The sequence below is a fragment of the Zootermopsis nevadensis genome, unplaced genomic scaffold (assembly GCF_977971745.1).
Source record: "Zootermopsis nevadensis isolate Lab colony 2312 unplaced genomic scaffold, Znev_1.0 Znev_ptg000021l, whole genome shotgun sequence".
NCBI classification, from domain to species: domain Eukaryota; kingdom Metazoa; phylum Arthropoda; class Insecta; order Blattodea; family Termopsidae; genus Zootermopsis; species Zootermopsis nevadensis.
In genome coordinates this window covers 22,353,681-22,381,515 of record NW_028259153.1, presented here as the reverse complement: position 1 = coordinate 22,381,515, position 27,835 = coordinate 22,353,681, and the positions used below count along the sequence as shown (strand labels likewise).

At 42.2% G+C, this 27,835-nt stretch overlaps 2 protein-coding genes across 6 annotated transcripts in view; both read right to left on the bottom strand.

The window, feature by feature from the left end:
- The window catches only part of LOC110838351 (receptor-type guanylate cyclase Gyc76C), a 95,364-nt gene extending 74,888 nt beyond the window's left edge, over window positions 1-20,476 (bottom strand). For 3 of the 5 annotated variants that reach the window (XM_022081464.2, XM_022081465.2, XM_087352971.1), the window contains exon 1: window positions 16,697-17,471. The gene's annotated coding sequence lies outside the window, so the exon portion shown is untranslated. Of the gene's footprint in view, window positions 1-16,696; window positions 17,472-20,373 lie in introns of those variants that run through there. The other 2 variants (XM_087352970.1, XM_022081462.2) reach the window with 2 other exon arrangements.
- A 621-nt stretch (window positions 20,477-21,097) lies between these two features.
- Window positions 21,098-27,835, bottom strand: part of LOC110838352 (guanylate cyclase 32E) — a 107,240-nt gene continuing 100,502 nt past the window's right edge. Inside the window, exons 17-23 of the mRNA XM_022081466.2 lie at window positions 27,063-27,197; window positions 26,701-26,813; window positions 26,099-26,250; window positions 25,534-25,632; window positions 22,508-22,652; window positions 21,876-21,974; window positions 21,098-21,790 (exon numbers count right to left, since the gene is read on the bottom strand). Coding sequence (XP_021937158.1) covers window positions 21,099-21,790; window positions 21,876-21,974; window positions 22,508-22,652; window positions 25,534-25,632; window positions 26,099-26,250; window positions 26,701-26,813; window positions 27,063-27,197 — 1,435 coding nt within the window. The 3' untranslated portion in view covers window position 21,098. The remainder of the gene's footprint in view (window positions 21,791-21,875; window positions 21,975-22,507; window positions 22,653-25,533; window positions 25,633-26,098; window positions 26,251-26,700; window positions 26,814-27,062; window positions 27,198-27,835) is intronic.

Here is a 27,835-nt window from a genome sequence, read left to right as displayed (position 1 = left end):
GCGAACCCAACAGCGTCAGCACCAATGGACACCCCACGGGATCCCTCGAGTATGTGCCAGATATAGAACGAAGGGTCGCGTAGAACAGAGGTCAGCAACGTGTGGTCCGCGGAACTGGGATTACAAAAATGCGAGAATTCGGACATAAAAATTATGCTTTGGAGTGCAGTATCAACTGCTTTATTCTCATCTTTAGCATCCAGAACAGCGCGTTCAAACTGTTGAATCTACACGCAAAAAAAAAAAATCACTAGGTGATTCGCCAAAACTCTTTGTATGGGAGAAGGGACTATGGGAACCACCGGTTTAAAACACTCACATGCTGACTTTGTCAGCAGAAATACGAGCTCGTATTGGCTGAAACTCGTTCTGCAGAACAGACAGCGTACAGTAGATCTTTTTCAGAGTAGCCAACACATTTTGCATGAGCTCATAGTTCCTGTGCGTGCTACATATCAAGCCAATCTCATGTTCACAGAAGTCAGTCAATGTTTTACGTCCCAGAAGACATGGCAACGAAAGGGTGAGATGAGAACTCCAAGTTGGCCTTGCAGGGAATCGAACAACACATTTGCTGAATGAATATGACGACAAGCCTTTGTACTCCATGACGAGTTTTTGATAAAGTACAAAGCCATAAATGACCATCAGAGACAAAATGTGTGTTCCCTCCGTATGTCACTGTTGCAGTTGGTTATGCCAAGATGGTCGCTTCTTCATCTCATTCAACTCCGGCTGGAACAAGACGGGATGATGACGGTAGAGGCCTTCAAACTGCTGCAAAGCGCCCGCGGTGGTTAAGCCGAGAGACCAGACAAGCTGGCACCTGGGAGACCACCAGTTGGATTCCGTGACCAAACAGCATTCTTCAGACCAGCCAGCACGTCGACAAACATCGCAAAGTGGCTACATTGCCTCCAGTCAGTTCGTAACAGATCCGCGTGGATCCACCGTTGGAGTACAGTTTTACTCGAGCGTGTACATCCACACAAAACAGGCCGGACATGGATATGGATCAACCGTGGTTTAGAACGGCAATTAAGTCACTCGAGTTAAGAAAGACAGGAACAAAACACAGGCGATATCAAAAGAGATTCATCGACAACGGAACACCGTTTTTCTTCAAGAAAGTTATATTAGGATAAATAATTCGTTTCCCTTAATTAATTTTCACTTTTCGCAAGATCAAACGTATTCCGTCGCGGCCAAATGTTTAATACTGCTATTCGTATTCCGGAGGTCCCTAGGTAACAAATGTCGGTACGGAGACTAGCTATCCCGAGTTTCTTTTATGATTTTCCTCAGCTCCTCCAACAAATAACATAGCCAATATCTTGAATCACGCTATGATCGCCATACTTCCACAACCTTCCAGTTCATTAGGAATTTAATAATCACAATGAGCTACTGAAAGTGTCTTAAAAGATAATATTAAAAAAAAACAGATGCACACTTAGTACAGTCCGGAGAGGCAGTCCTCGGTCGTCACAGGAGAAATGGCCAGAAAGGGACAAGCGACAGAGCACCAGGGAACGGAAGTTGAACCCGAAGGAGCGCAAAATGAATTATTTATTTCGCCACATGACACTGGTATCTCCTAATTTAGGATCAGTGTGTCAAGGTGACGTTGGTTCCGTTTCTGGGCCGCACCTACAGCGCCGCAATGCCTACTGCAGAAATATCAGACGAAAGGGTTTCATATTTAAAATGGCTGACTTTGCAACCAACCATCAGCTCTTCAAATCGCCAGTGCTAAGCGTATGTACCACCTGCATAAACATTAACCCTTTGAAGCCGAAGATCGTCTGAATATTATTTATGAATTCAGTCCGTACCGCGAAGAAAACACTACACCTCACCATTACGAAAATCAGCTGGTTAACCCTTTGAAGTCGAAGCTCGTCTTCATAATATTTACGAATCCAGACCGTACCGCGAAGAAAACACTTCACTTAACCATTAGAAGTCGAATCAGGCGGTACCACATAAGATTTAACCAAAGAACATCCCGGTCAAAGCCTTAATGAGAAGAAGATGGCTGTCTTCTGGGTTGGTAGAAGTCCACCGACGTTTCAGAGTTTCCAAGCTGCCTCCATCGTCAGGGCAATGAGGCATATGATGACCAAAAAAAAAAAAGAATTGAAACAAGGGTACAGCAGTGCATGCCAATAAAGGACGTGCGAAGTTCTCAAGTCACTGACGAGGCCCGCGTAATTCTACTTCAACTTGACAGGAATATTTTTTTTAGATTTTGTCGGCCGAGTGGCATGTCCCGTTCAGCGGTCATTTCGTAACCCTCTAAATAACTCCATGTCAATATAATGTTATTTTCGCGGCCTCATTCACGCAAAAAAGTTATTATGAATAATGAGATGATAAAATTGCGTCATAGTGTGATAAATATATATTTGTTTAATTCTTGTCCGTCTAATCACAATTTAAAATTTAAAATTTAAAATATTTAAAATACCATATGATGTTCTCTATCGAAACATTCGATTTACACTAGAACAACATTTTTTCTCACGACATGTTTCAGTTCTAAAAGAACCATCTTCAGGTGTATAAAATTAAAATTATATAAACTTAAATATAATTTCTTAAATGCAACTTTTAGTCAGATGTTTATCAGATTTCAAATGATGTTTTCTTCCAGATTCGTAAATCGAATGTTTCGATAGAGAACATCATATGGCATTTTAAATATTTCAAATTTTAAATTGTGATTAGACGGACAAGAATTAAACAAATATTATGAATAATATAAAATAGCTTCTGCGAGACTTATGTCTTTTATTACAGTTCAATTTCCCGTTAGATTCAACGGAAACCCGCTTATTACATTTTTTTTTGGGTGACGAAATATTGCGAATGAATTTATCGCCCTTCGGACTCTGTTTTACGACGCATAATTAATTGCAAGATCTTTGTCTGCGACCTATCGATGCTTCCAGTTACTTCACTTCTGCTCGCTCATGTGTCCCTGCCCAGAACACAGAAATTCCTGTCTTTTACCCGCTCGTGTTCTACCAAGGCTACCTCCGTTCTTTTAACAATAAATGAAGATTATAATTACACGAATTTACAGCTAATGTGTGAGGAATAACAAGACGTCATCGTATTCACGAAGTACGTCATGCACTCCCACGCAGACGCGTAAAAGGCTTAGTCCAGATTTCTAATGGAGGAACACATGAGTCATTTATGCAAACGCAAGGAAACTGGGATTTACACATCCTGCCGGCAGAGGGCAGGGTGTTCAACAGCGAAGTCTGGTAAATATACTTTATTGTACACAGAACCTAACTAAAAAGCTGATAATTACTCAGCTGGCCCCCAAAAAAATTCCATCTTTCAATAAAGCAGACAAAAACCTAAGCACAAATCGAGAATCTGACGGTAACGTAAGATTAGAGGTACACACTACACGTGTATTTAATGTTTAACAACGAAGTTAATAATTCACACTCTTCATCCAATGATCAAATAAACAACATGAAATAGAAGGGAAAATGAGCAATGCGTACATTTTGGTTTGAAAACCTGACGGGAAGAGATGATTTCGAAGATAGAAAGTACAAAATGTGATGACAGTGTGTCGTAAGACTGAATAAAACCACGAATAACGGTAGTATGTTTCTCGGCGTGCACCAGAACCCAGGACCTCCCGAATATTAAACCATTAAACTGTGACGTCGCAAGATACAGATAAGACATACTTAATTATATCTCGATTCAATGTCAAAAACTGCGTACATATTTTGAAATCACCCTGTATAATAAAATGTACATTACAGTGCTTGATACTTGTTGTAGCTACTCAAGCTATTCGCAGCCCGGGCTGGCAACGGTCATCAGCAGGTACGGGCCGGCACTTCTCGTCAGGGATTTGAAAACACCTCAACTGAGAACGGAGCGTCACGCAACACCACGGGCGCCAGCGTCGGAAGAGACCACCTCGAAGACGCACGCTTACTTGCAGCGTGACCACGGTTAACCCTTTCGTACCTGAGGGCGCACGTTCAAATTCCTTGTCAGGAGAGAGAGGACAATAAAACTATATTTTATTTAATCTAAAACTTCTTGACGATGGTGAAGAGTCAATTGAATAAAAATTTCCTTGGATATTATCCATCGTCTAGTAAATATAAAACGTAAAAAACGACGTTTCGGAGATAGGGATTAGCTCTATCTAGTGGGCCCAACTGTGTAGGAACCTGAAGACGGAGATAAGAGTCCCATCTCCGAAACGTCGTTTTTACGTTTTATATTTACTAGACGATGGATAATAGATAGGGATTAGCTCTATCTAGTGGGCCCAACTGAGTAGGAACCTGAAGACGGAGATAGAGCCCCATCTCCGAAACGTCGTTTTACGTTTTATATTTACTAGACGATGGATAATAGATAGGGATTAGCTCTATCTAGTGGGCCCAGCTGAGTAGGAACCTGAAGACGGAGATAGAGTCCCATCTCCGAAACGTCGTTTTTACGTTTTATATTCACTAGACGATGGATAATATCCAAGAAAATATTTATTCAATATATTTTATTGTTTTTTTACGCCCGTATCTTCATTTCCTAGGAAATCACGACTCCTATAAAAGTCTCTCCAAGAAGTCGACCTACTTTTCACTCTGCCTCCCTTTCTATTTCCTTAAAAGGGACAAGAACGGGCACTAATTTGTAATTTCGCCTGATAAAGGAGTATGTGATGGACAGGACACGTAGCACGGGATAAGAGACATTCAGAAACGTTTTTGTCGAAGCGCAGGGGAAGACATGAAGAGGGTGGCCTGGAAACAAATCGGAGAGACATTAAAATGAATCTTACGGAAGTGGATGCGACTGTGGAATGAACTGTAATGGATCGGGATAAAATCTGACGACCGGCTTTTCTGAACTTGGCGTTGCCGTTTATTTTATGATCTGTTCGAGGCTTGAACTTTTAAAACAATACAATCACGGAGTTACTTACAAAACAGGTATGAGAGTCTCAAGACCTTTGGATTCTTTTTATTCTTTCGTGTTGTATGCAGAGTTGAATCAGACGGTAAGAATAAAGGTTAATTTAAGTGTCACCATGTCTTGTCTGGTCGCATTTCAAAATTATGTCATGTCTTATTTCGCCAGACTCGACTGGCGGCGACCAACTTTCTAACACTTCGACCGACTACATTAGCTATAAGACACTGCCTCCTGCTGAAGAAACGTGATTAAGTTCCACTAATTGTACTCTGGGTTCATTATCTTGGCGAAGCGAGGAGCAAAGTGCCTCAGATCCCCCAACGCCGCGACAAAACCCTCATTACCACTTTCACAGTGCCAGACTGCAGTTACCAGTAGCTCGGGTAGTCAAGAAATGTAGTCTTTTACGAAGCTCCAAGGTTCATTATCGTGTTCACAAAAGCTCGCCACCGATCAAGATCAATCTACGCCAGAAATAGCTGTCAGTATAATGACTAGCTAAGGGCTGGTGACTGGGGTTCGATCCCCGAAGGGGACAGACTATTTTTCCTCTAGCCTCTGCGTCCAGACCGGCTCTGGCACCCACCCAGCCTCCTCTACAATGGGTACCGGGGTCCTTTCCCGGGGATAAAGCGTTGACCACTATTTGATCACGGGTAAATCATCGACCAAGGAGGGTATTCTACGGGGGCACAGGGGTATATTTCGGCCCGTGACGTTATTTAATCGGGACACTACACTGTCAGATCGTGGATCTTGAGAAATTCATGGATCCAAAATGTATGATGCTGTCAGGTTAGAGGAAAATACACTAACAAGAAATAACACTGCAGTCGCCAAAATAAATGCTGAGATCTGGTGGTAACCATTTTAACTACTTTATTGAGACCTTGAGGATGATAAGCGAGAAACAGGAAGCATTGATATGCAGCAGAACGTAGTTTATTTCTTTAGGTTTTGAATTTTATCTGGCGTGCAGTTTACACGTGAAGATAAGCCAAGTTACAGGAGAGGGCTTACATAATATTTGTGTGCGCTGGGGTTAGGTCATTTCTTTGGACGCTAGATGGAAACACGCACATTATTTCTCGTTGCTTCCCGTCGGCAATTCCGGGATCGGAATTGCCCTTCGTGGTTCAGTTAACTGTAGTAATGGCGGTGGCCTAACCCATAATTAGTCCAACTCCGTGGAGCAAACTCGTCATATCGTTCATAATAGCACATATTTGTATGAACCACATCGCGAAAATGTGAGGGGGAATGGTTTTTCTTAACTGCCTGGCACATTTATTGAGTTTCTGGAACTCTGTTGCAAACTGTCCCTCGTTTGTAGCTTGTCGGCCATTTTTTAAACGTGAATGCCACACAAAAGTTTGTGCACGACCCATTGCGGACTCCCCAAATGCTTGCTTTAGCATTTCATAGGTTTCCGTAGCCGTTTTGGCGAGTCTTTGGCAAAATTTGATGCACACGCCATTCCGAAATCGCAGGAGGGTCGGTGTAATGCACTACCAAAACGCCCGTAACTAAGAAACAAATGCTAATTCGATGATGCCGGCTGGCACACTGATTCACTATGAATGTAGGTCGCACCCCCTAAAGGCAGAAGCTCGTACTACATCCGGTTCGCCCTCTATTGACACAGTCTGTAAACTTTCCGATCGCACCTCGTACAGTGTCGAATGTTAGTATCACCGACAAACATCGGCTTAGAAAGGATGCGGTCATGGCCCTAAAAATATGCTATCCCAGCATATGACTGGAGGGACTGAGTAAAAACCACTCGGACACTACGTTGCGTGCCACTGATATTATCATGAACATTGTGATAAGTGGTTCGAATGTCGCTTGATGCTTGTTTGACGTTTCGTCTTTTACAAGTATAGATGTGTTCAGTGATCGACCGTGTCCCATTTCGATGAGATTTTCCAAATAACAAAAGGATTAAATGTTTCAAAATGAGTTCCAAATTGGGGAAAAAGAAATCGAAGGGGGACAAATACGCGAGTGCTTGTCGATGATTGTGATGCGATCCACAGTGGGTATTATATCCGTCTCAAAGTCGTTGTATAAACGAACACGAACACAGAAGATTACAATCTAAACACTGAAGCTGCCAAGGAGGACGATGACCTGCGACTTCTAATCCTCGCTCAAACAATTACGGGCTCAGAGGCTCAAAACGGTGACGAGTTCAACTGCCGGCCTCTCCTGCCACTGCGCCGAGGAACTTCAAAACCATTTATCCTGTTCAAACTCACAATCTGTATCGCGCGTAACCCTGGCGACGACACAACACAACAAACGTTCAAAATGGGGAACTGTTGCTTTCCTGATGCGTGATAAGTACAATTAATATCGGCCCCCCCTCCCACCCGCAACCCCCATCCCCAGTTTTCGCCCTGTCGCCCGGCTGTTGCTAGGATACTCCATGTGGATTTTATAATCCATAAATCGGGTGTCCGGTGACGCTCTGTCAACATTTCCGAGGTCATTCCCAGTCACAAATGTCAATGAACGTGGCTCCGATTCTCAACTGTTAGGAAGCTATTAATACGAGGGTCGCTCATTAAGTAATGCCCCACATTTTTTTCCTCAGAACATATTTATTCAAGATGGCTGAAATTTAGTGACAATATAAATCAATGTTTCCTTTACACATACTATTTTTCCACATAGTCCCCATCAACTTGTACGGTTTTACGCCAGCGTGGAACAAGTGCGTGCATGCCTTGCCGGTACCAGCTCTTGTCCTGTGCACGTAGCCATGTCCTCACTGCTTGAATCACGCTCTCGTCATCTTCAAATCTTGTTCCGCGGATAGCATCTTTAAGTGGCCCAAAGAGATGGAGTCGGAGGGTGGATGGGGCAGCACCGTTCAACCAAATTTGGTGATTTCTTCCCGGCTTCTCGGACTTGTGTGAGGGCGTGCATTGTCATGCAGGAGCAAAATTTCTGCTGGATGCTTGTGAGGCCGAACTCGTCGGAAACGCTTCTTGAGGGTTTCCAGGGTCATAATGTACGCGTCTGAATTGATGGTCGCACCTCTTGGCATCACATCCACAAGAATGACCCCATCACTGTCCCAAAAGACAGTCATCATGACTTTTCCGGCGGAGGGAGTTGACTTGAATTTCTTCTTTCTCGGTGATTGAGGATGATGCCACTCCATTGACTGCCTTTTTGTCTCCGGCTCAAAGTGGTGTATCCAGGTTTCGTCACCTGTAATGATCCGGGACAGAAAGATCTCTCCCTCAGCATCAAAACGCTCCAACAATTCAGAAGAAATCGTTTTCCTTTGAATCCTGTGGTCTGCTGTGAGACTTCGTGGAACCCATCTTGCGCACACCTTCGAATATGCAAGAGCCCGGATAATTGCAATTACACTTCCATTGCTGACTGAAAGCTGTTGGGCCAATTGTCGAGTTGTGATGCGCCGATCCTCACGAATAATGGCATCCGCGCGGTTCAACATGTCTGGAGTGGTGGCTGTGGCAGGACGTCCAGAGCGCGGCAGATCACGGAGCTCGGTTTCTTCACTTCCTGAAGCTTTAACTCTCTTAGCCCAGCTACCAACGGTGCTCCTATCGACTGCACAGCTTCCATACACAGCACACAAACGTTTATGAATGTTCACCACAGTTTCTTTTTCAGCAACAAAGAATTCAATTACAGCTCGTTGCTTGTAACGAGAGTCGTTCACAGACGCCATTTTAACAGTTCACTACAGCTCCGCCTTCGGTTGGAATCATTTGAAACTCCGTACACGAACGCGGGAAACATCAAATCTCAAGCATGTAAAAGTGCACTTTTCTATCTTCATTATTGGCTGAGAAAAAAAATGTGGGGCATTACTTAATGAGCGACCCTCGTATTTAAAATTCAAGATGACGCAAAACACAAAAACAATTGTACTTTACACTTCTGGTGTGACGGAGTACCTCCATGACCAGATCCCTGACCGATGGATTGGTCGTTGTGGTCCGCAGAATTGACCACCGCGGTCACCGGACATCACTCCCTCTACATAATCAAATTTTCGAAGCTACGCATCAACGAACCTGTAGCAACCAGGACGGGATTGACAGCGTCATCGGGAATGATGAGAGAGTCCATTACACGGAGGTGGATTTAATTTTTATTTTTACGTGATTGCTGTTGGTTTGCGTTTTAAATGGTATGTTCTGTATGACATCGTAAGTCGGAAAATTTAAATAAGTGGATAAGGACTTTAAACGTCTTCCTAAAACTATTTTGGACATAACAACGTAACAACTGCAGCTACGTAGAAGCTGACGCAATTAGAGTAACAAAGTAAAGCTCGGAGGATCCGCTTAATGAATGCAAATAAGGCAGAGAGTGAAACACATCGGAAACAAAATCAAATCATAAGAGAAGTGTTAAAACAAAACGAACATTTTATTGATTTCCATTGAAGACTGCGCCAGATTCCGATACAAGCCACCTTTATTGAACCACGCTACATGATAGAGTGTACTCTGTATGGTCAAACAATTTACAACTCAGCGGACCATAATCCACGCAGGAAATTTCATTTTACAAATCGTATTCCATTCGGCATAAAGGGAAATCCACAATACATCGCCAAAGACGATACTGAGTATTATCAACTACTAATAAAAAGCTGTTTTTACACTCACACAATCACGGGGGGGGGGGGGGGGGGGGTGTTAAGTAACCATCAGCACCGCACGGCAGCGGTTTCCAACATTCAGTAATCACGAATTTTTACCACAGAGTGTACTAATGGGTCGTGTATAATTCTCAGAATAAACAGCGTCAAACAGTTGATCTTCGTAATGGTGAAGTGTGGTGTTTTCTTTGCGGTACGGGCCGAATTGTATATTAAGTACAGAATCTGGTGGCATTCTGGAAGGACTTTCGTAAGGTTCCATGGACATTCTGAGAAGTTCAGAGAACAGGGCACAAAGCCACGTCTCTCGAGTCCTGCCGATCCTGACGCCTGAACTGCCTAAATAACTTTAGTTACAACAGCGAACGCTCACTTTTTTTTGTCAACCCCTGAAGTATCGACCACAAGCATTACTTGGAACGGCAGATAACTGGAACACACACGTCGTGTTTTAACAAGGAACCGTCGGATATTTTTATTTTTTGTGTTACTATCATCTGTACTGTGGAAACAACGTCAGGCGTTCACTTGTGGTCTTTTATCAAATGGCGACGTTCAGCAAATGCGTTCACCTACGATCCTAAGTCGTGAAGAGTCCACATAAAGCCTGTTACCTCTTCAGGCATCATCAGGCCACTTCGTCAAAGGACTGGAAAAGGCGTTCAAACTCTTGTTACAGGGAAATAAAACTCGTTCGGGCGTTAAATTTCCCTCCGAGAGGAACATAACAAGTATGGCCAATTAGGTTCGCTCGGCAACAGGGCTGGAGGCTCTGAATTGTATTTCTGTCAGTCGGCAAGCTGTCTGGCTTCGACCGAATGACTTCTCACGCTACTCTTTCAGCTCTACTGGTCACGACATGCAAAACCGGACCTCAATGAATCCTCCTTTCTTTTATTCATCGCATGCGGAGTCCTTGGTTGCCAGGTTACTGATTACAAACAGTCTGAAAATTCCAGCCAGTCACTGTTAACGGATAGGCATTTTTTATACCGACATGGCGTATTTAAATCTCTTCCACGTGGCTGTAAACCCAGGCGTGGATTACCTTAAAGTTTTACGTATGCATTTGCAATGTTAAAACTCACCACATAGGTTCTTTTCCGCCGTGCGAACTTCTCGGTGGACACAAACGTTTCGAAGGAACGTACTGCTTCCATCTTCAGGACTGAAGATGGAGGCAGTATGTTCTTTCCTCGGTTCCCATTATTTATTTATTTAGTGTTCTGTCTGAGGACAGGTCCATATGAACAGGATCCTTCCATCCTTTTCTCGGACTGGGACCTGTTCATATACGTTCTTGGCAGATGATCCAGAAGTGGTTTGCCATTGCCTTCTTCTGTGTGTGAATGGAGTAATTGTTGGGATGCCACGCAGGAAAACTCCGTGTTGCCTAGACCACGGCCTTGCCCAACACAAGTTATAAATTTGGGCACCGCCGGGAATCGAACCCGAGACCCCAGGATCACAAGGCCGTGGTTCCCATTATCTTGTAACAATAATCCACGGCCATGCAGCTTGCTTATCCCCGTAGGTAAAACGCCTCAGACACGGGCCCACGACTTTTTCACTCATATTATATCGTAATAAACGCCTAAAATCCAAATCCATGTGTGAGGAATGTCTTCAAAACGTTTACAGTGAGCCAGCTTATAAATATTCTCTGCTCTTAGGGACCCAAATATATATTACTGTCTTCACAAGAGCCTACCATCGGCCCATGTCCTAATCCAGCCTCACGCCTAATTTTTCTAACACGCATTTTAGTATTATCATTTCATCCAAGCGAGTGACATTACTCTTTCAGGCAGCAAGCATCTCTAAAACGCCTCTAAAAGTAATATTTTTCTGAAAACCTTTTTGAATCAATTTCATCAAAAATATATTTATCTACAGCGCTGTTATTTTATGATGGACGTGCACGAGATAAAATGTCACATGCTTCAGACGTTTACTGTCTGTAATGTTGAACAGGTCCGCCCTGAACACCCCGTTTAAAACTTCAAACGCCCAACGGGAAGCATAACTCCCAGGCTGAGATGCCATTTGTCGCGACGCTGACAAGCGAGACGCAATGACTTGACAGAAACACGACGTGTACGTCGAGCAGAGCTGAAATATAAAAATACGCCGTGTACTCGTGGAACTCTGACTCGGCTGACGGCGAAGGAAATCATCGCTCGTCAAATAAACTAAGATGCAGAATATTTCCTAAGGGAGGGTCCACTAAACCTTCGTGACAGATTAATTCGCTCTTGGAGGTCACGTGATGTGGTTTATTTAACAACGCTTTCAATAGCTCATAGCGTCCAATGATGGGACCACTGGTGAACGATGAACTGTAAAGGATACGGAAGGAAGCGGCAGTGGCGTACTAGGAAGATGGCGATAACTCATCGCCCTGATGACGGAGGCAGTATGACCTCTGAAACGTTGGTTAACATTGACCAGACTACACAGCGCAACAACCCAGAAGACAGAAATCTTCATACTCATCGATGTGAAAACCTCAAATCCTACTAAAAGGCACTATTATGGCATTTGCCTGGAGCGACTGAGGAAAACGACAGAAATCTCAGTCAGAACTGCCAGCCTCATGGCTGAAATTTAAATCCGGGACGTCCCGAGTACGAAGCAAGAGTGCCAACGATATGGTCGCTACGAAAACTGGTTACGCCCGGAAACATGACGGGCAGGGTACGTCGTGCTTCGCGAATCCTTAAGATACTGTAATAACTGCAGTCCCGGCGGGCCATGGTAACAACCCACCCCATCCGCCCAACAAATCCATTCAGCTCAAATTGGGTCACACATCAGAACGAGCGACTTCAAACAGTTTCGACGCGATCTGCAGGATGGCACTAACGGAAATCGCTGCCGGGGGGGGGGGGGGGGGGGGGCGAGGGCGCCATTTTCCACCTGGCAGGGACAGCTTCCGGATTAGTTCATTGCGATTTGCAGGTGCTACTGTGGGCTATTTCGTAACGAGCTGAATACGATGTCAGAGTGGTAAGTACAGGGGGAGACAGCAATCAATTCGCAGTCTCTTCTGTCCCAGCGTTCATACGGAGAAAAACTGAAACAGCACAAATAAACTTACCCTTTCCTTCCCGCTTGACTTTTATTCCTTCATTTGTTTTCTTGAAGAGCATGTCACATTTCGACCAAATCATCTCCCTCTGAATAAAAGTTTTAAATGAACAGAAACCAGACATATTCGGGGGATTATCACAGTATCACCGAATTTGGCAATAATAAACCAAATTATTGGATTAAGTTGGTTCAGGACATATTCATGTGCTGGATTTCATAATACATTAAATACTTATTGGTTAGCTGAGCGACTTTCAGCGTCTGAAGAGAAAGGCACACACTACTTCAATTAAATTAATTATTTTTAATTAATTACCAAATCGTTTAGGGCCTGTGAACCATCTGTACAATCCCACAAGACAGAAACAAAAGATAAAACATGACTGGTTTCACTATGAAATACGAAACGCAGGTTAAAACTAGGTAATTCTGACACTGACAAGCAAGCATTCGTCTCCTGGGGACGCTCTGAGACAAGGAGCTCTACCACAGAGAGGACCACAGATAATTGTGCTGTCAGGGTTTGTTTCAATTCAAAGACATGCATGAGTAATTCTGGGATGGTAAGAGAGATACAGCGAGCAAGTCTGGCTATGCAGTCATTGTCCGCATTCGCAGGAGACGTACGGCAGACTTTAGTAGCTACAGTGGCGGATCCAGTCGAAATACCACTGACAATAACCGAATTAATTAACCATATAACTCTATAAAGTGCCACGGTGGTCTAGCGGTTGTAATCCTGGGGTCTCGGGTTCGATTCCCGGCGGTGTCCGAATTTATAACTTGTGTTGAGCAAGGCCGTGGTCTAGGCAACACGGAGTTTTCCTCCGTGGCATCCCAACAATTACTCCATTCACACACAGAAGAAGGCAATGGCAAACCACTCCTGGATCATCTGCCAAGAACGTATATGAACAGGTCCCAGTCCGAGAAAAGGATCGAAGGATCCTGTTCATATGGACCTGTCGTCAGACAGAACACTTAATAAATAATATAAAAATAACTCTATGGTACAAAGACTTCCTTGAGCAAAGGGAAAAATTGGTTATCATTTACTGTTACGATATTTCAGGCTGCGTAAACTGGTTACAGGAAAACATCAACGTTTCGGGCACCATCTCTGTTCCCATCATCAGGGCTTATTGACTTTAGTCACCGCGAAAGCATCATATCGTATAACGTTACCATGGTGAAGTTGGTAAGGGACTATGGGCATTACGGGAAGATATTTATGATTGAGTGATTATTGCTGTAGATTTTTCTATAATTTTTGACAAGCAATTTACTACTGGCTAAATATTATTAAAAATAAGCTTCTGTTTCAAAGGGTTAGTTACAACATTCCAAATACACATAATGTCTGCTAAGTTGGTTACATCATGACAAACAGAACTGCCAACTGTGGCAGAATAACACACTGGCACTGTTTTAGAGTATTATTCTCTTAATGTTTGACAGAGTTGTAACACTTCATTTAATAAAACCCACTTGCGGGACGCAAGCCCACCTGCAGTCGTCCGGCTGCTAGATACTGTACTTTAAAGGGGCATATACCCCTCGAATGGACTCGCCCCCAAAGGCATTTTAAAACATTTCTTTTTCGCCTAATGTTCTGAGCAGGTGTGTGGACTTCTTTCGGGGTGACATCTCTCGGCGAGCAGCTAAAGAGATAAATATACAAGCGGAAAGCGTAATAAACCCACGGCAGGCGATGAACGGAAGGCGAGAGCGAAAATGAAGCAGACTGCTATTTATTGCATATTTACATAAAACTTTCTCATCACACAAATCTAGTTCAGTGAAAGAACTGTCCATAAAACGAACCTCATCTCGAGATTTTAACAGATAAACATTTCCAGGTATTCCAAAGTCACAAAAAAAAGTGATGGATGACACATACGAGTTCATCAAATATTATCAAATCTCGTCAAAATCCTCCGATCAGTTCAAAGGTTTAAACAGATGTACAAAGAGAGTCCAGTACTTAAAATGCCACCTGATTGTCCTTCCGTCTGTCTGAATGTTTGCACGCCAGAGGATACATGAAATGTCACACACATAACATAAACATGGTTGCAAGCTGGCACAGTCTTATGGCGTAAGAACATATCATTAAGATTATTTTTTTAAAAAAATCCATACCACGGTACTTCCCCGTACAATTGTCGTGGTCAGGACACATTACGCGCTATTTAAAACCGGCTATGATACGACGTTTTAGACTTGTCATATGTGAGTCAGTGTTAACTTCACGTTGTTCGACAGCAGTAACTGAGAAGTTATGTAACCAGTTCTTCTTAGCAAAACTGTCCTGGCGTAACTCCACACCATAACTGAAAACATTAACCTAGAATCCGCATGCAAAACAAGCAAATTTAGTCTAAAGAGTTCTCTTGACACCGATAATCCATAAGCAAAAGAAAAATTTACGTAGACGCCAAAGCTAGCCTAAGTAATACTTAATAATTCAGCCCGTACCGCGAAGAAAACACGACACTTGACCATTACTACGATCAACTGGTTAACGCTGTTTAAAGACATAACTGCTGTTGGTACTGAGAATCAAACGAAACCATAAAGACAAACTTAAACGCTGGTGATTGTTGGTTTCAGCCAAACGGAATCACAATTTTCAAGGCCTTCATAAGAAGCTGACGGTACTCAGCTCGTCAAGAAATTCTCCGTGTTTTATCGGACTCGAAGGTTCATTACCGTGTTCAGAAAAGCCCTCAACTGGACCTCTGACAATACAGAAATTCGTGCTTTGGACAAACATGTTACACTTAACTCAGGCCAACAAAGACACAACTTCAAACAAATAATAAAGCATTTTAACTAGAAAATCAGTAGCAGAGCAATACTCAGAAGCATAAAAGTCAAACCAAAGACATTTTACGTAAGATACAACAAAAGAAATGGAATCAGGAAAACATAGTAAAAGTGCCAATGAAAAAAAATTGCACACAATTAGTTACAGACACGTGTGAATGTAGTACCTGTTCAGAGGAACAATTGACTGTCGTCTGGCAACTCTGGGTCATTTAACCGATGCTGTATTGTTTCGGAAGCAACTCTGCAAATACGTGAGATTTAAACATTGTATTTACAGACACATTTTCGAGCAAATTATGATTTTTGCGCCTTAATCTTAAAAAGAAAAGTGTGGGGTCACTACGTTCTTCGCGTTTTCACTGCTCTGGATGCACATTCATTGCAGATACAAATCCACCTGTTACAAAGCAGCCATGGATATACTGTGCGAAGGCAAAACTTATTTTAATTTGATCTGGTTAAATACTCTGAACGTTCAATTATATATACAGACTAATTATATTTATGTCATTTATCAAGTTTCTATACAATAACCGGTTTTAAGAACACTTCTAAACTTCTATTAGAGTAACACGCAAAAAGAAAACCCGAATGTACTGATTCGGTGAGAAACGAAAATCAAGTACCCAGACAACTTTAGACGTTAAACACGCATATAAAGCCACACATCCGACATAATCGACGGATTTTATGCAGATAACACACAAAAATAACTTAAATTATTAAGTCAAAGCTTCAGAGACCGTGGGGGAACTCGGGTGGCAAATTCACAGCAGGGCTGGTTCTGAAATGGCGCAATAATAGGACAGTGATTGACAGATGTAAAACGAAATGATAATGCGGAAATAAATTCAAAAGGAAAAGACCAAAAGGAGATAATGAACGAAGAAGAGAAGCAAGGCGGACAGGAGAACACGACAAAACTAATAAACTGTTTTTATGAATAACGACTCCATTACTCTTTTTTGTAAAAAAAAGAGCATCACTACACAAAATATAAATGGTTTCTTCCAAAGAACTTAGTTCTAAAAGAGATAAATCCTACGTTATAAAATTCTCGACTATATTACCATTACAAAAGCAAGCAATAAATATTCAGACCACAGTGGAATGGCGACATAATTCACATGCATGCAGAGACTTACTTACCATGCGTCCAAACGAAGTGGTAAGTTCTTCTAACACTTACTAAGAGTTCCTGATGACGCACAAAAACACAAGAAAGATATTTTGGTCCTACTGACTAGTCACAAAACTGCTGGAAGTCCATGGTCACAACAGAATCACCATAAACACTGGAATCCACACAGACACATAACACGTACTGAGCCTTATGAACAAACAACGTTCTTATGTCGTCATTAAGGTCAAACCCATGCCACTTTAAGCAAGCTTTGGCATGCGTTGCCAACACTAATCCATGCGAGAAAGTGTGTGGTGTTTCAGAAGGCTAGTGAAAAACAAATGATATGACTTTGTCCTTTTAGTATGCTCCAGATAAAACTTCACCAACACACGAGCCAAAAGTAATTAAGGAAAGCAAACGGCATATATTTAACCAACAATGAAACACCGATCGTCGGTCCATGTTTTTATTTACCCAGCGACACCATCTCTACTTAGGCAGCAACACTTCACGCCCTCCTGTGTAAAATTACTCAAACACACGTGCCAAACAAAAAACCTGGGCAACACAAAACACAAACGGAATTACTGCTAGAAGACCGAATATTATACACGGTTAAAAGCTGTTAGCAATGGTGGCCGAAAGACTATCCGCTTTCACCACATGTTGGATCATCTAACAACGAACCAACATCACATTCCCTATGTCGACACACAAACAAAACTGTCGCTAACTTTCCTCAAACTACAAGCACCAAGCAGTCATCAACATGACACACTAAAACCCGACTGTGCAACTCGGTAAAGTTCGGGGGCCACAGCTGCTGCCACTCGTGGACATTTCTAAACTAGATGCGAGTGTTGCGACATCTAGTAACGAAGTTCATTACTACATCGGAATTGTAGTCCAACCAGACAAACAAATACAATCGAATTGCAGACGAATATCTGAATAACAAAACAGCTAGAGAAAAATTTTATACGGACCAGAATAACATATTTTTATGCCGAAATACGAATGTCCATCTTTTGAAACGCTGGTTTTAACTGATTTTAAAACACCAAATCATTGCTCAACCCCTTAAAACACTGCGGTAAAAACATTGCGTTCACTGATAAAGAATTTTTTTTTTACCAGAAGGACGACTGGGCATTGCCTGGGAAACTTCACAGCCACAAAAGTATGTTTATTCCATTAAATATATAAAAACTAACAATGAAATTAACTCGCCACTAAGCAACTTACTGAGCAAAGCAATTATATAATTATCATACAAACTAAATAATCATTCTACTAACAAGCCATCTGACAATCGAAGTCACTAACTAGCAAGAACGTTAATAACAATTCAATCAATTCATTCAATTAATCAAATAACTGCTGTAGGTTTTCACTTCAATAATTAATATTGAGGCAGCACGTTCCTTCAAAACTGTGGTATTCAACTAAAATATTGCACAATAACCCACATGATAACATTAATATAAAAAATAATTAATTAGCTAAAAGATATAACAACTAAACTTACAAAACGCCTGGTGTTTGTAATTCAATGTTCAACGCCGGAAACAGGAAAGCACATCTGAACTTTGTAACCCAGTAAAAATCTTATCCGATGTACGACATCGAATTTCCCTAAAAAATTTACCTCGTTCCTGACTTTCATTATTATTTCAGTGGCTGTCGAATTGTAAAATAATTTACCACGAAAATAATATCTACGCACCTGTATTTCATAAGATGTCCCATTATCACTACCACATTTTGTAGGATTTAAGTAAGTCGGCCATCTTAATACTACACTTCTGTGCTGCTAACAACGATCCGGTCAAAACTATTTTCTGTGACATTGATTTGTGATTAAATTACCACATAATTTTTTTATTTTTCGTGTTCTGTTCTCTACATCCTTTCCTCGTTTCCACCTGTTGATCAAGACCAATATTTCTCCGTTGCCAGCATCACACGCGACCGATTACCATCTCGGCACTCCGCTGTTCGACAAAACACTATCGGTCCTAGAGAAAGGCGGTAGGCTGACGGCATCATCCACTCTTAATTATTTTCCCTTCTCCCAGCACCCTACTGTCATCAATTCATCACTCCACAAAGTAAAATAACAGGAAATTCAAGACAGGGCACTTCACTGATTACAGTCTTACGACGCCTAGGCAGGCAAACAGGGCGGTCACAGACAATGCCCACTGGAATGGATGTTGAAGATTAACACTCGTTTCAACACCACGCACGTACGTCATGAAGGAGTGTGGAGGGCTTGGAGGTAAAGAAACATGCATCATTTGGGCTACTAGATCGGAATCGGAAATAATTTTTCGTTCGACTTGTGAGTCGGTGTGTTCTGAAACGACTGAAGGCCAGATATTTACCATCAATTGGTGAGATTTCAGGTTCTGAGGCGATTATGAAGATCACTGATATCTGCTGTTTGCACTGACCAAAAATATTTTAAAAGATCTTCAGGTCTGAAGGTGAAGAATTAAATCTAAAACTTCTTGACGATGGTGAAGAGTCAATTGAATAAAAATTTTCTTGGATATTATCCATCGTCTAGTAAATAAAATATAAAACGTAAAACGACGTTTCGGAGATGGGGCTCTATCTCCGAAACGTTATTTTATTTACTAGACGATGGATAATATCCAAGAATATTTTTTAATGAAATTGAAGAATTAAGTTGTTAATAAGTTATATTCTTGTGTAGGTAACTAAAGTCTTAAAACCTACTTAGTTTATTAGCGTGTTAGTTGGCTAGCCTGACCACTCTCACCCCGATCACGTCTAAAATTGCCGAAGTCTGAACGCGGCTCAAAGCGGCGTGGTTTGGCGTGGCTATCAAGTTCCACTGCCCCCAGCATTAATTACGACGCGCCATTAATGTCAGAGGGGCGTCGCCCGTATAAATCGCATCGAAAGTGCTAATTGCCCGTCACGTGAACGTCTGACAACGTAATTAAACTCGTCTGTATTGTTCCACAGTGATTTAGGACAGCTCGGCTCAGAACTCAACCCTCCGGTTCCGACACCCGTCACACACAATGCAATCTCGCGTCTCTGCCAGGCGTTCCTTGCATCGATTAACTTTACGATGGATTTTTTGTCTGTTCTAGGAGTCGAGGGCCCACGTTAACCGCGTTAGCCCGGCTAACAATTTGAAAGAAAAGCGAAAAATAAAAAAATCTTTTGTCTCAATTTGTGCTTCAGTGGCAGTTCCAGCCTGCCAGACTCTCGCACAGTGTAAGCCTCTACTAATTGGCTAACAACGCCTGGGTGATCTCTCGTTTCCTCCTCTTAATTTGTAAAAAGAAGACTGTGACAGGATCATTTATGACATCTGTATATTGTATTTTTACACTCGTCCTAGTTGTGTGCATTCCAAGTTCATCCTTTCACTTCGTTCGAAATTCGTACTCGTTTTAAAATAGCTGAAGTCGGTAAATTTGTTTTAAAATCCAGGGAATTTCTGACTGCAGAGTACGTGAACCCTTAACATCAGGTGCCCTAATCCTACTCCCTTGTTAGTTCTGCCTCTGTGCGGTAGATTTCGCTGCTACAGTTTTTTTTTTCATTCAGATTTTCAATTTACATTCAAAACAGCGAACAATTACACCGTTTAAATTTTCTTTTCTTTGTTACGATAACAGAAAGATTGTAAAATTATAATTGCAAATCAGGTACTTACATGGTATGTCGGAATATTCACCGTGTTGTAACTTGCTGTAAGTCTGTTATTGGTGGACATATCTTCGATGACTTAACGTTCATTTGATCAGTGCGTGTTCCTGACGTCACGAACTTACGCAATGTCGTCTCCATTAATATATCGTGTTACTTAAATCATAATTATCGTTTGTGTAAAAAAAAAAAGTCAGATGGAAATTAATCTGTACGCGGAGGCGCGTATAAAATTCCCTGAGAACACCAACTCTCAGTCCTGTACGGATATTTCAGCCCAGGCACTCCCACGTTTTAATTTATCGTCAGACACACAAAGAATCATATCACGTGGTCCTTCTCACGCAACAATTTCTTACATCCATCCGTCTTCACATGACATAATCGTCTTTTGTTTCACAGGCTACAAATTTCGTGTTGTATGTCACGTGACAGAGAAACTATCCAATGGCAATCAGGCTTCGCTGCTGTTTCTGCACGCTTACTCTAACACGAAAACATTCTGCAATCAGGTTCCACTGTCGGTGAACGTAGTTTTGAGTTTACGGCAAACACGGAAAATTATATGGCACTAAATAATACGACAATAATTATGAAAAAATCCATGATAACATAATCGACCGCGTCATGTCCTTGGAAGAACAATGTATGACGTGTCTGACTGGAAGCCATCTCAAAACATCGTCTGTCTTTGTCTACACCACGAGCTCATCGGCTTAGCTCCATCGTCCTTTAGACCGGCGTCTCTCTGTCAGTAAGGAGACCATCCTCTGCAGTAGTTTCCAGGAGGGGTTTGTCAAGTTCGTCACAGAGGAAACTGCCTTCCTCACCTTCGTGGTGAGGGGTAGAGGGGGACGACGTGATGGTAACACTATCGCTGAAGGGGCTCGCGGGAGCCGAACTGGAGACCGCGGGAAACAGCACGGGAACACTATTATTCTTGCAGTTGATACTTGGAGGCAGCACCTTGATGCAGGGGCAAGATGAGCTGCAACGCTCTGATTCAAGGAGACGCGGTGCAGTCGTCTTGCAGGGGCTGTCGTCTGTTATGGCTTCCAGTAGCGGGTCTCTTTGGTACCGATGCAGTTCAAGCAAATTCCCGCTGGCGAAACGAAGTCGTTTTGGAGATTCTAGGCTGAGGCAACGGGCGAGGGGAAGAGCAGCTGCGGGCCTGTTCTTCAGAGAACTCCGTGGACCGATGCCACAAGGGTAGCCGTTGCTGTCCGGGAGAGTCCTCGATTTACGCCAGAATCGTGACCTCTGTTCAGAGCGACGTTCTCGGTGCACCGGGTCCTCCCCCAGCAGCCAGTAAGTGCGTTGATCTCCCTTGCCCTTCATGCGGACAATTCCTCGTTCGGCCACGATGTAGCCGCCCACACGGTCCAGCAAATCCTTGCACTCTGAGCTGCAGTGGACCTTCAGCGCTGCGCAGACACACATTTCGAGATCTGTATTTGAAGCAGACGTCACTTGCGGGGAACAAATTCGTGAATGTGTTGATATACTCACGTGCGCCCGTCGACTCCATGCGGCTGGCTGTGTTGACAGTGTCGCCGAAGAGGCAGTAACGTGGCATCTTGAGGCCGACAACACCGGCGCAGACCGGACCTGCACAGGGTAACACTTTTTCGTCAAGCACGGAGATGACCCCGACAAAACATCATTCAAAAAGGTTATCAACGATGGTGGACTGTAATACTTTGTGGCTAAAATTTTGTCTCCGTCCAGGGATGGAGACTAGATTCTTCTAAGGGACCCCGCAGAGTAAGAACCCCTTGTCCCCTCTATTTTACCTGAATACCTAGTGGTAACTATATGTACCATTTATTTCAAGAGCCAATAACTCTTCATTTTGTATTTATGTGTTTCGTAAGATTCCCATAATAAACAGAGATTATTTCCTTAAACAGCGTTAACCAGTTGATCGTAGTAATGGTGAAGTGTAGTGTTTTCTTCGCGGTACGGGCTGAATTATTAAGTATTACTTAGGCTAGCTTTGGCGTCTATCTGTGTCAAGAGAACTCTTTAGACTAAATTTGCTTGTGTTGTTTTGCGGTTTCTAGGCTGAGGTTTCTTTTCATTATCTCTTTAGGGCACTTTGGGGTGAAGCCCCCATAAGACGAGGGACAGAAGCAGCTTACCCGAGTGTATGCCGATTCGTAACATCAAGTTGTCTGTGGGCCGGTGGCGAATATAGAACCTCTTTACCGCCTCCAGGAGCTGAAGTGACATTGATGCTATCTCGCCTGCGTGCTGAATTCCGTTCCGGACGGGCAGTCCGCTAACCTGCGGAGACAACAGAACTAAGGCCACGCGTCATCCCTCGGGAATCGTCTTCCCAGGAACGGGAAAGATCAGCCAGACAAAACGCTCTAAAAAACCCCGATCAATCCCAGCTCGATGTTACAATAAAGACGTACCAGCCCTACGTCAGAATTTGGGTAGTTTAAGGGAAACTTTAATTCGCCGGCACCAAAAAGTGACAGTGTTTCTCAACAGGTGGTTCGCTGACCACTGGGGGTCCGCAAATTATTACCCAAAGAGAAACACCATGTACCAAACTTTATTGAAATCTATGACAATGAATTGGGCTGGTCATGTGATTTGGAGGCGGGAGACAAAAAATGCAGGCAGAATTTTGATCCGTAACTGCGCAGAGCTTCCTGACACGTTCATATGGACTTCAAAGAGCCAGAAGACCAATACTTGTGTTCCGTTCCGTCGATCCAATTACTGGTTTCTGTTTGCATTGCTACTTCAGTTCCATGTTTAATTACAACTCAGTGCAAGTGTTTGCGTCACCTTATCAACTGCGTGTTATCAGATAATTAATCGTCATGGCTAGTAACTCAATAACGTGCTTGGACATTTTGATAAATGGCCTCAGATGATAAGTTCTGATGACGTCACATACTCTACTCTGCTTCTATGGTGATGAGCTATTAATCACCCACAACACCAATATTACGCTTGTTCCGTAATCCTATCATACGCGGACACGGTTCGAAAATGTCGAGTCACGTGTGGAATTTAAATAAAAGCCATAATGTAATGTCGAGTTGCTTTGTGTTTAACGACACATTTGCAACTGCATAGGTTTTGCAATATTCAATTCTAAATTATGATTTACGGGGAGTTTAAAGCAAATGTTTGCGGTGTATATCCAGAAAATAAGGGAGGGACTGAGTAAAGCTACGAAATATAAATAAACATAATTGCGTAGGCTCAACACAGACTATTCTGTAAGAACTAACCAAATGGGGCAGAGCCCTTAGTGAGAAGCTGACAGCAAATCTGATAACAGATCAAAAAGAGAATCAACGGCTGAAAAGTGTAAAATTATGAAGTTTCACAAATTGCATTTTTCTCTAACTTTTGTTGCTTCAACTTTGTTAGATCTCAAAGACACAGATATCAAGTTGGTAGCACAAAATAAATTTCCCCTTAAATACACAGGAGGAGGGATTTTAGTGCACTCGTAGAAGACAGACGAACACAGAACGGAACAGATTAGCAGTCGCCGTGCACTAGCGGCAACATCTTCAACACAGCGGTGCAACGTGTAGTCTACCACGAAAGACTATGGCGTTTAATTTCTCAAACGTTCCGACAAACTTACAAAAAAAAAAAAAAAAATTGGCGAGATTTCAGGTTCTGACAGTGGCGATATTGTGTCGTGCTGTGTTGTCTGATAGATGTTTATTGACGTTTCGGAGGTGGTTTCTGCTTCCATTATCATGGACATCCTGATGATGGAAGCAGCATAGATGAGTCTTTAAAACAATTATCGACGCAGTGATGCTTATTCTAGTTCAATCTACAGAGTCACAGTATAGCCTATTTAAAATAAAAATGAAAATTCTAAAGTTTAAATTGGTAAATCCGTTCTCGAGTTACAAGCCAATTAATAAACAAACATAATTTGAACCTTGTAGAATGAACTAAATGATTTTAAACGGAGATATTTTTAATTTTGGTATAAAATTACAAGTTTATCAATTCCCAATAAACCCCCAAGAAAATTGCTTCTCTATTACTAGAATAAAAAAAAATCTTCCAACTCCATTCTGAAAGTTTTCTTTAATTAAGAAGCATTAGATAAGAATTTAGAAATAAGATGTAGTAAATCTGTTAAATTTCTGAACAACAAAAAAAGAAGCACGAAGTTTTTCCATTTAAACTTTCCACAGCGACTACTCAATTCGCCGTCCGTTGTCATCACAGATAGGGAATGAGTTGTTTTTTTTGGACCGCAAGGTCGCACTTCGCTTGACTTATGAGTGCTCGTCTTAGGAGACAGCTGATTGAATCTCCTGGCCAAGAGATGCCGCTGCCTTAGAACTCTCTGATCAGAATTCCTCAGCGGCTTTCGGTTCTGACCAACATCAGCGCTCACGCCTCGCATCTGAAACGCTCCGTGTTCGAAACTCGGAGAAAAAAGCGGATTGTTTGAGGCTTTGCGTGAGAAAATAATACAAAATAGGCCACGACCGATTTTTTCTACCGCCTGTCAAATATTTGTTTCACTAATTAACCTTTCACGACTTTACGTGACCTAGCGAGTTGAAACAGCGTTTTTAAACAAATAAAGACTGAATCAACAAACCACATCTTGTCTCGTGAAAGAAAATATATGACCAAAACTATATTAACACTTGAGTGGATCCTACGATAAGTTTAACTTCCCAGTAGGCGGCTGACTTACGGTTACAACAGGGATATCCAAAGTACGGCCCGCGAGACGGATGCTGGCTCGAAAACAACAATTAATTTACCCAAATAATTCCTCAATCCGTCTTTAATGGAGAACACTCTGATATTCAGGGTGCTTTTGTTAAAAATTTGACCTTGGTAGACTGTCCACAGCGCATAGACCCTTTTAAGTAAGTGTCCCATTTGTCAGAAAATTTGGAAACCCCTGGTGTCTAAACATAAAGGCTTCTATCCCCACCGACATACAAGATTTTATACTTACCTTTCGTATTAAAATTTAACTTCTACAATTGAGACAGCGTTGTTAAATAACCCAAGAATCAATATACAAGACTCCGAGGTAGTACCTTCAAGTGAGTTACGTTCCATTCATTATAGATCCCCGCTAGACTCTCTATTCGTAAAAAAAATTGATTTCTGTCATCGGGAGGACCAGTGCGTCGTGTCTACTCACCACCATGTAGGCGTCTCCGATCGTCTCGACTTTGTAGACGTCGTAATTCTCAATGGTAGAGTCGAAACACGTGTAGAGATCGTTCAGAAAGTCCACGACCTGAAATATCGAATGCGTCTATGAATCGCTTTAAGGCAACTGTCGATTCACACACTGTACGATGGACAGGGTCCGTCTTATTATAGCCCTGAAGATGGAGGCAGCAGGGGATTCTGAAACACCGTACTCCAAGGACCAAGAACTCAGAAGACGACCGTCTATTTTAAAGGCTGGCTGTGCTCCAGTGATCATTTCGATTCTGTCATCTGACACTTATCATTAAAGTTTAGTATTTGAACGGTTCTGGGATCAAACCGAACAACTTCCAGTTCGTCAATCACAAATTAAGTATCTTAATGTCTGAATACGACAACCTTCCAGGCCACTGCACCAGAGTATACTGACGTTTCGGAGGTGATTTTTGCCTCCTTCATCAGGGCGATAAGTCATTACTCCGGTGACCAGAGTAGGCTAGACTTTAACATTGCTGCAATATCCAGACTGGTTCTGGGACTTGAAGACGCACCTGCAATGGTGTGCTCTCGGCCGACATGGCGGTGAAGCCCACTATGTCACTAAAGAAGATCGTGACACAGTCGAAACTCTCTGCTTCTACTTTGTTTCCGCGCTTAAGCTGTTCTGCCACGTAGCGCGGGAGCATCTCGTACAGCAGCGCCTCTGTTGGACAGACACGGAACAGTTAAGATACTGAATACAGAATGTCCCAAAAAAAAAACCTTGATTTCCGTGTGTTGTGTTTACCAGACTGCCGCAACGTCCATTCAGCGCCAATGGACATAAAGTGGTCGGAGCCTGTTATAATTCCACAGACTAGAATGCTTAGATTTGTAATGACGCAACTGTTTCCTATTTATCGATACTTTTCCAGCGTCCGAGCGCATAAATTGAGGAAAATCACGAACTTCCTAAATCACGATGGTCCATAAGACGACCGATATTTTAACCGCATGATTTCGTAATGTTAAAAGTGTCACTGCTGCAGTAATCTGCTTGGTATAACGACATCCACGTGACCTTTAAGCTTTACTCTCTCCAATTTAGCACGGAACCGCGGTATCTGAAGTTTCTGGAGGCAGGGATACAAAGCGGTAAGTATTATTACCACACCTGTCTTTTTCTTCTCTTCGACTAGTTGATCAGTGCGTTCATCCACTAAGGCTTCCAGGTTGTTGGCGTATTTTTCCATCATCGCCATCATGTTGTCGAAAATGTTTGGTTTCCTGAAAGCATTTCCAATGGCTTATAATATTCTTAAATTTTACCTCTGACAAGTAAAATTCACAGAAGGGATATCTTACGTCTTATACATTGGAGTGAGATTGCGATTATACACGTGCGTATAAACAAGCGCAAATATATTCGCATTAGTGCAACAATTATCTTGTTTATGTGGCGTGAAGAACGCCTTCGAAGTGTCAGTTGGTCTCACCTTCCAGCTGTTTGAGGTGGGAGTACAGTGGTCTACTCACATGCCCTTCCTGAGGGGACGAAGTTTGGTTCTGATCGTCTTGAAGTCGGGGCGGTCTTCCGGATTTTCTGCCCAGCATTCCACGAGGCAGTCGCGTACGAAGTTGAAGCTGTTCTCCAAGAGCTCCAGCTGCGGTCTTGGGATGAGTCATAACAAAAACCAGCTTCAGTCGTATACCGGATGTCGCAAAAATTCTCACAGATAAGGGTGTATGAGAAAGTAGGCAAAAATAATTGTGCAAAAGCCAAGAATATTTCAGTGTTGATATCGCATTAATATTTGTGTATCGCCAAATTTTAAAAGAAATATATGTGATTCAGAACTTTTTTTTTGGTAAGATTACGCTGCATCTCGTGTATTAAGTAATAGCAAAGATCCATAATCAGATGAAAGTCCTTTTACTGGACAGATATATCGATATTATAAGTTTTGATAATATTTTAGAAATATACGTAAACCGTAATCAATTAAGTCAAAGTTAGTTTTACATAAAATAAATAAAAATTACAATTAGAATATGTATTCAGTACTTTGACAGCTTTATTTGGTATCAATATTTATTTATAAAATTATATTTGATATTTGTTATTGTGACTGACTGTAACATAAACCATTTTTTGAAAGACAGAACGAAAAATAAAAGATGGCAGACAGGAGAGGAATGAAGAAAGAAAGAAAACAAATGAAGGGACTAAACATGTCTTAGGGCACTGGATTCGAAGAATTTTACCAGAGCAGGTGGGACTTTCTCGGTAGCCTGGAGCCGAGGCTCCA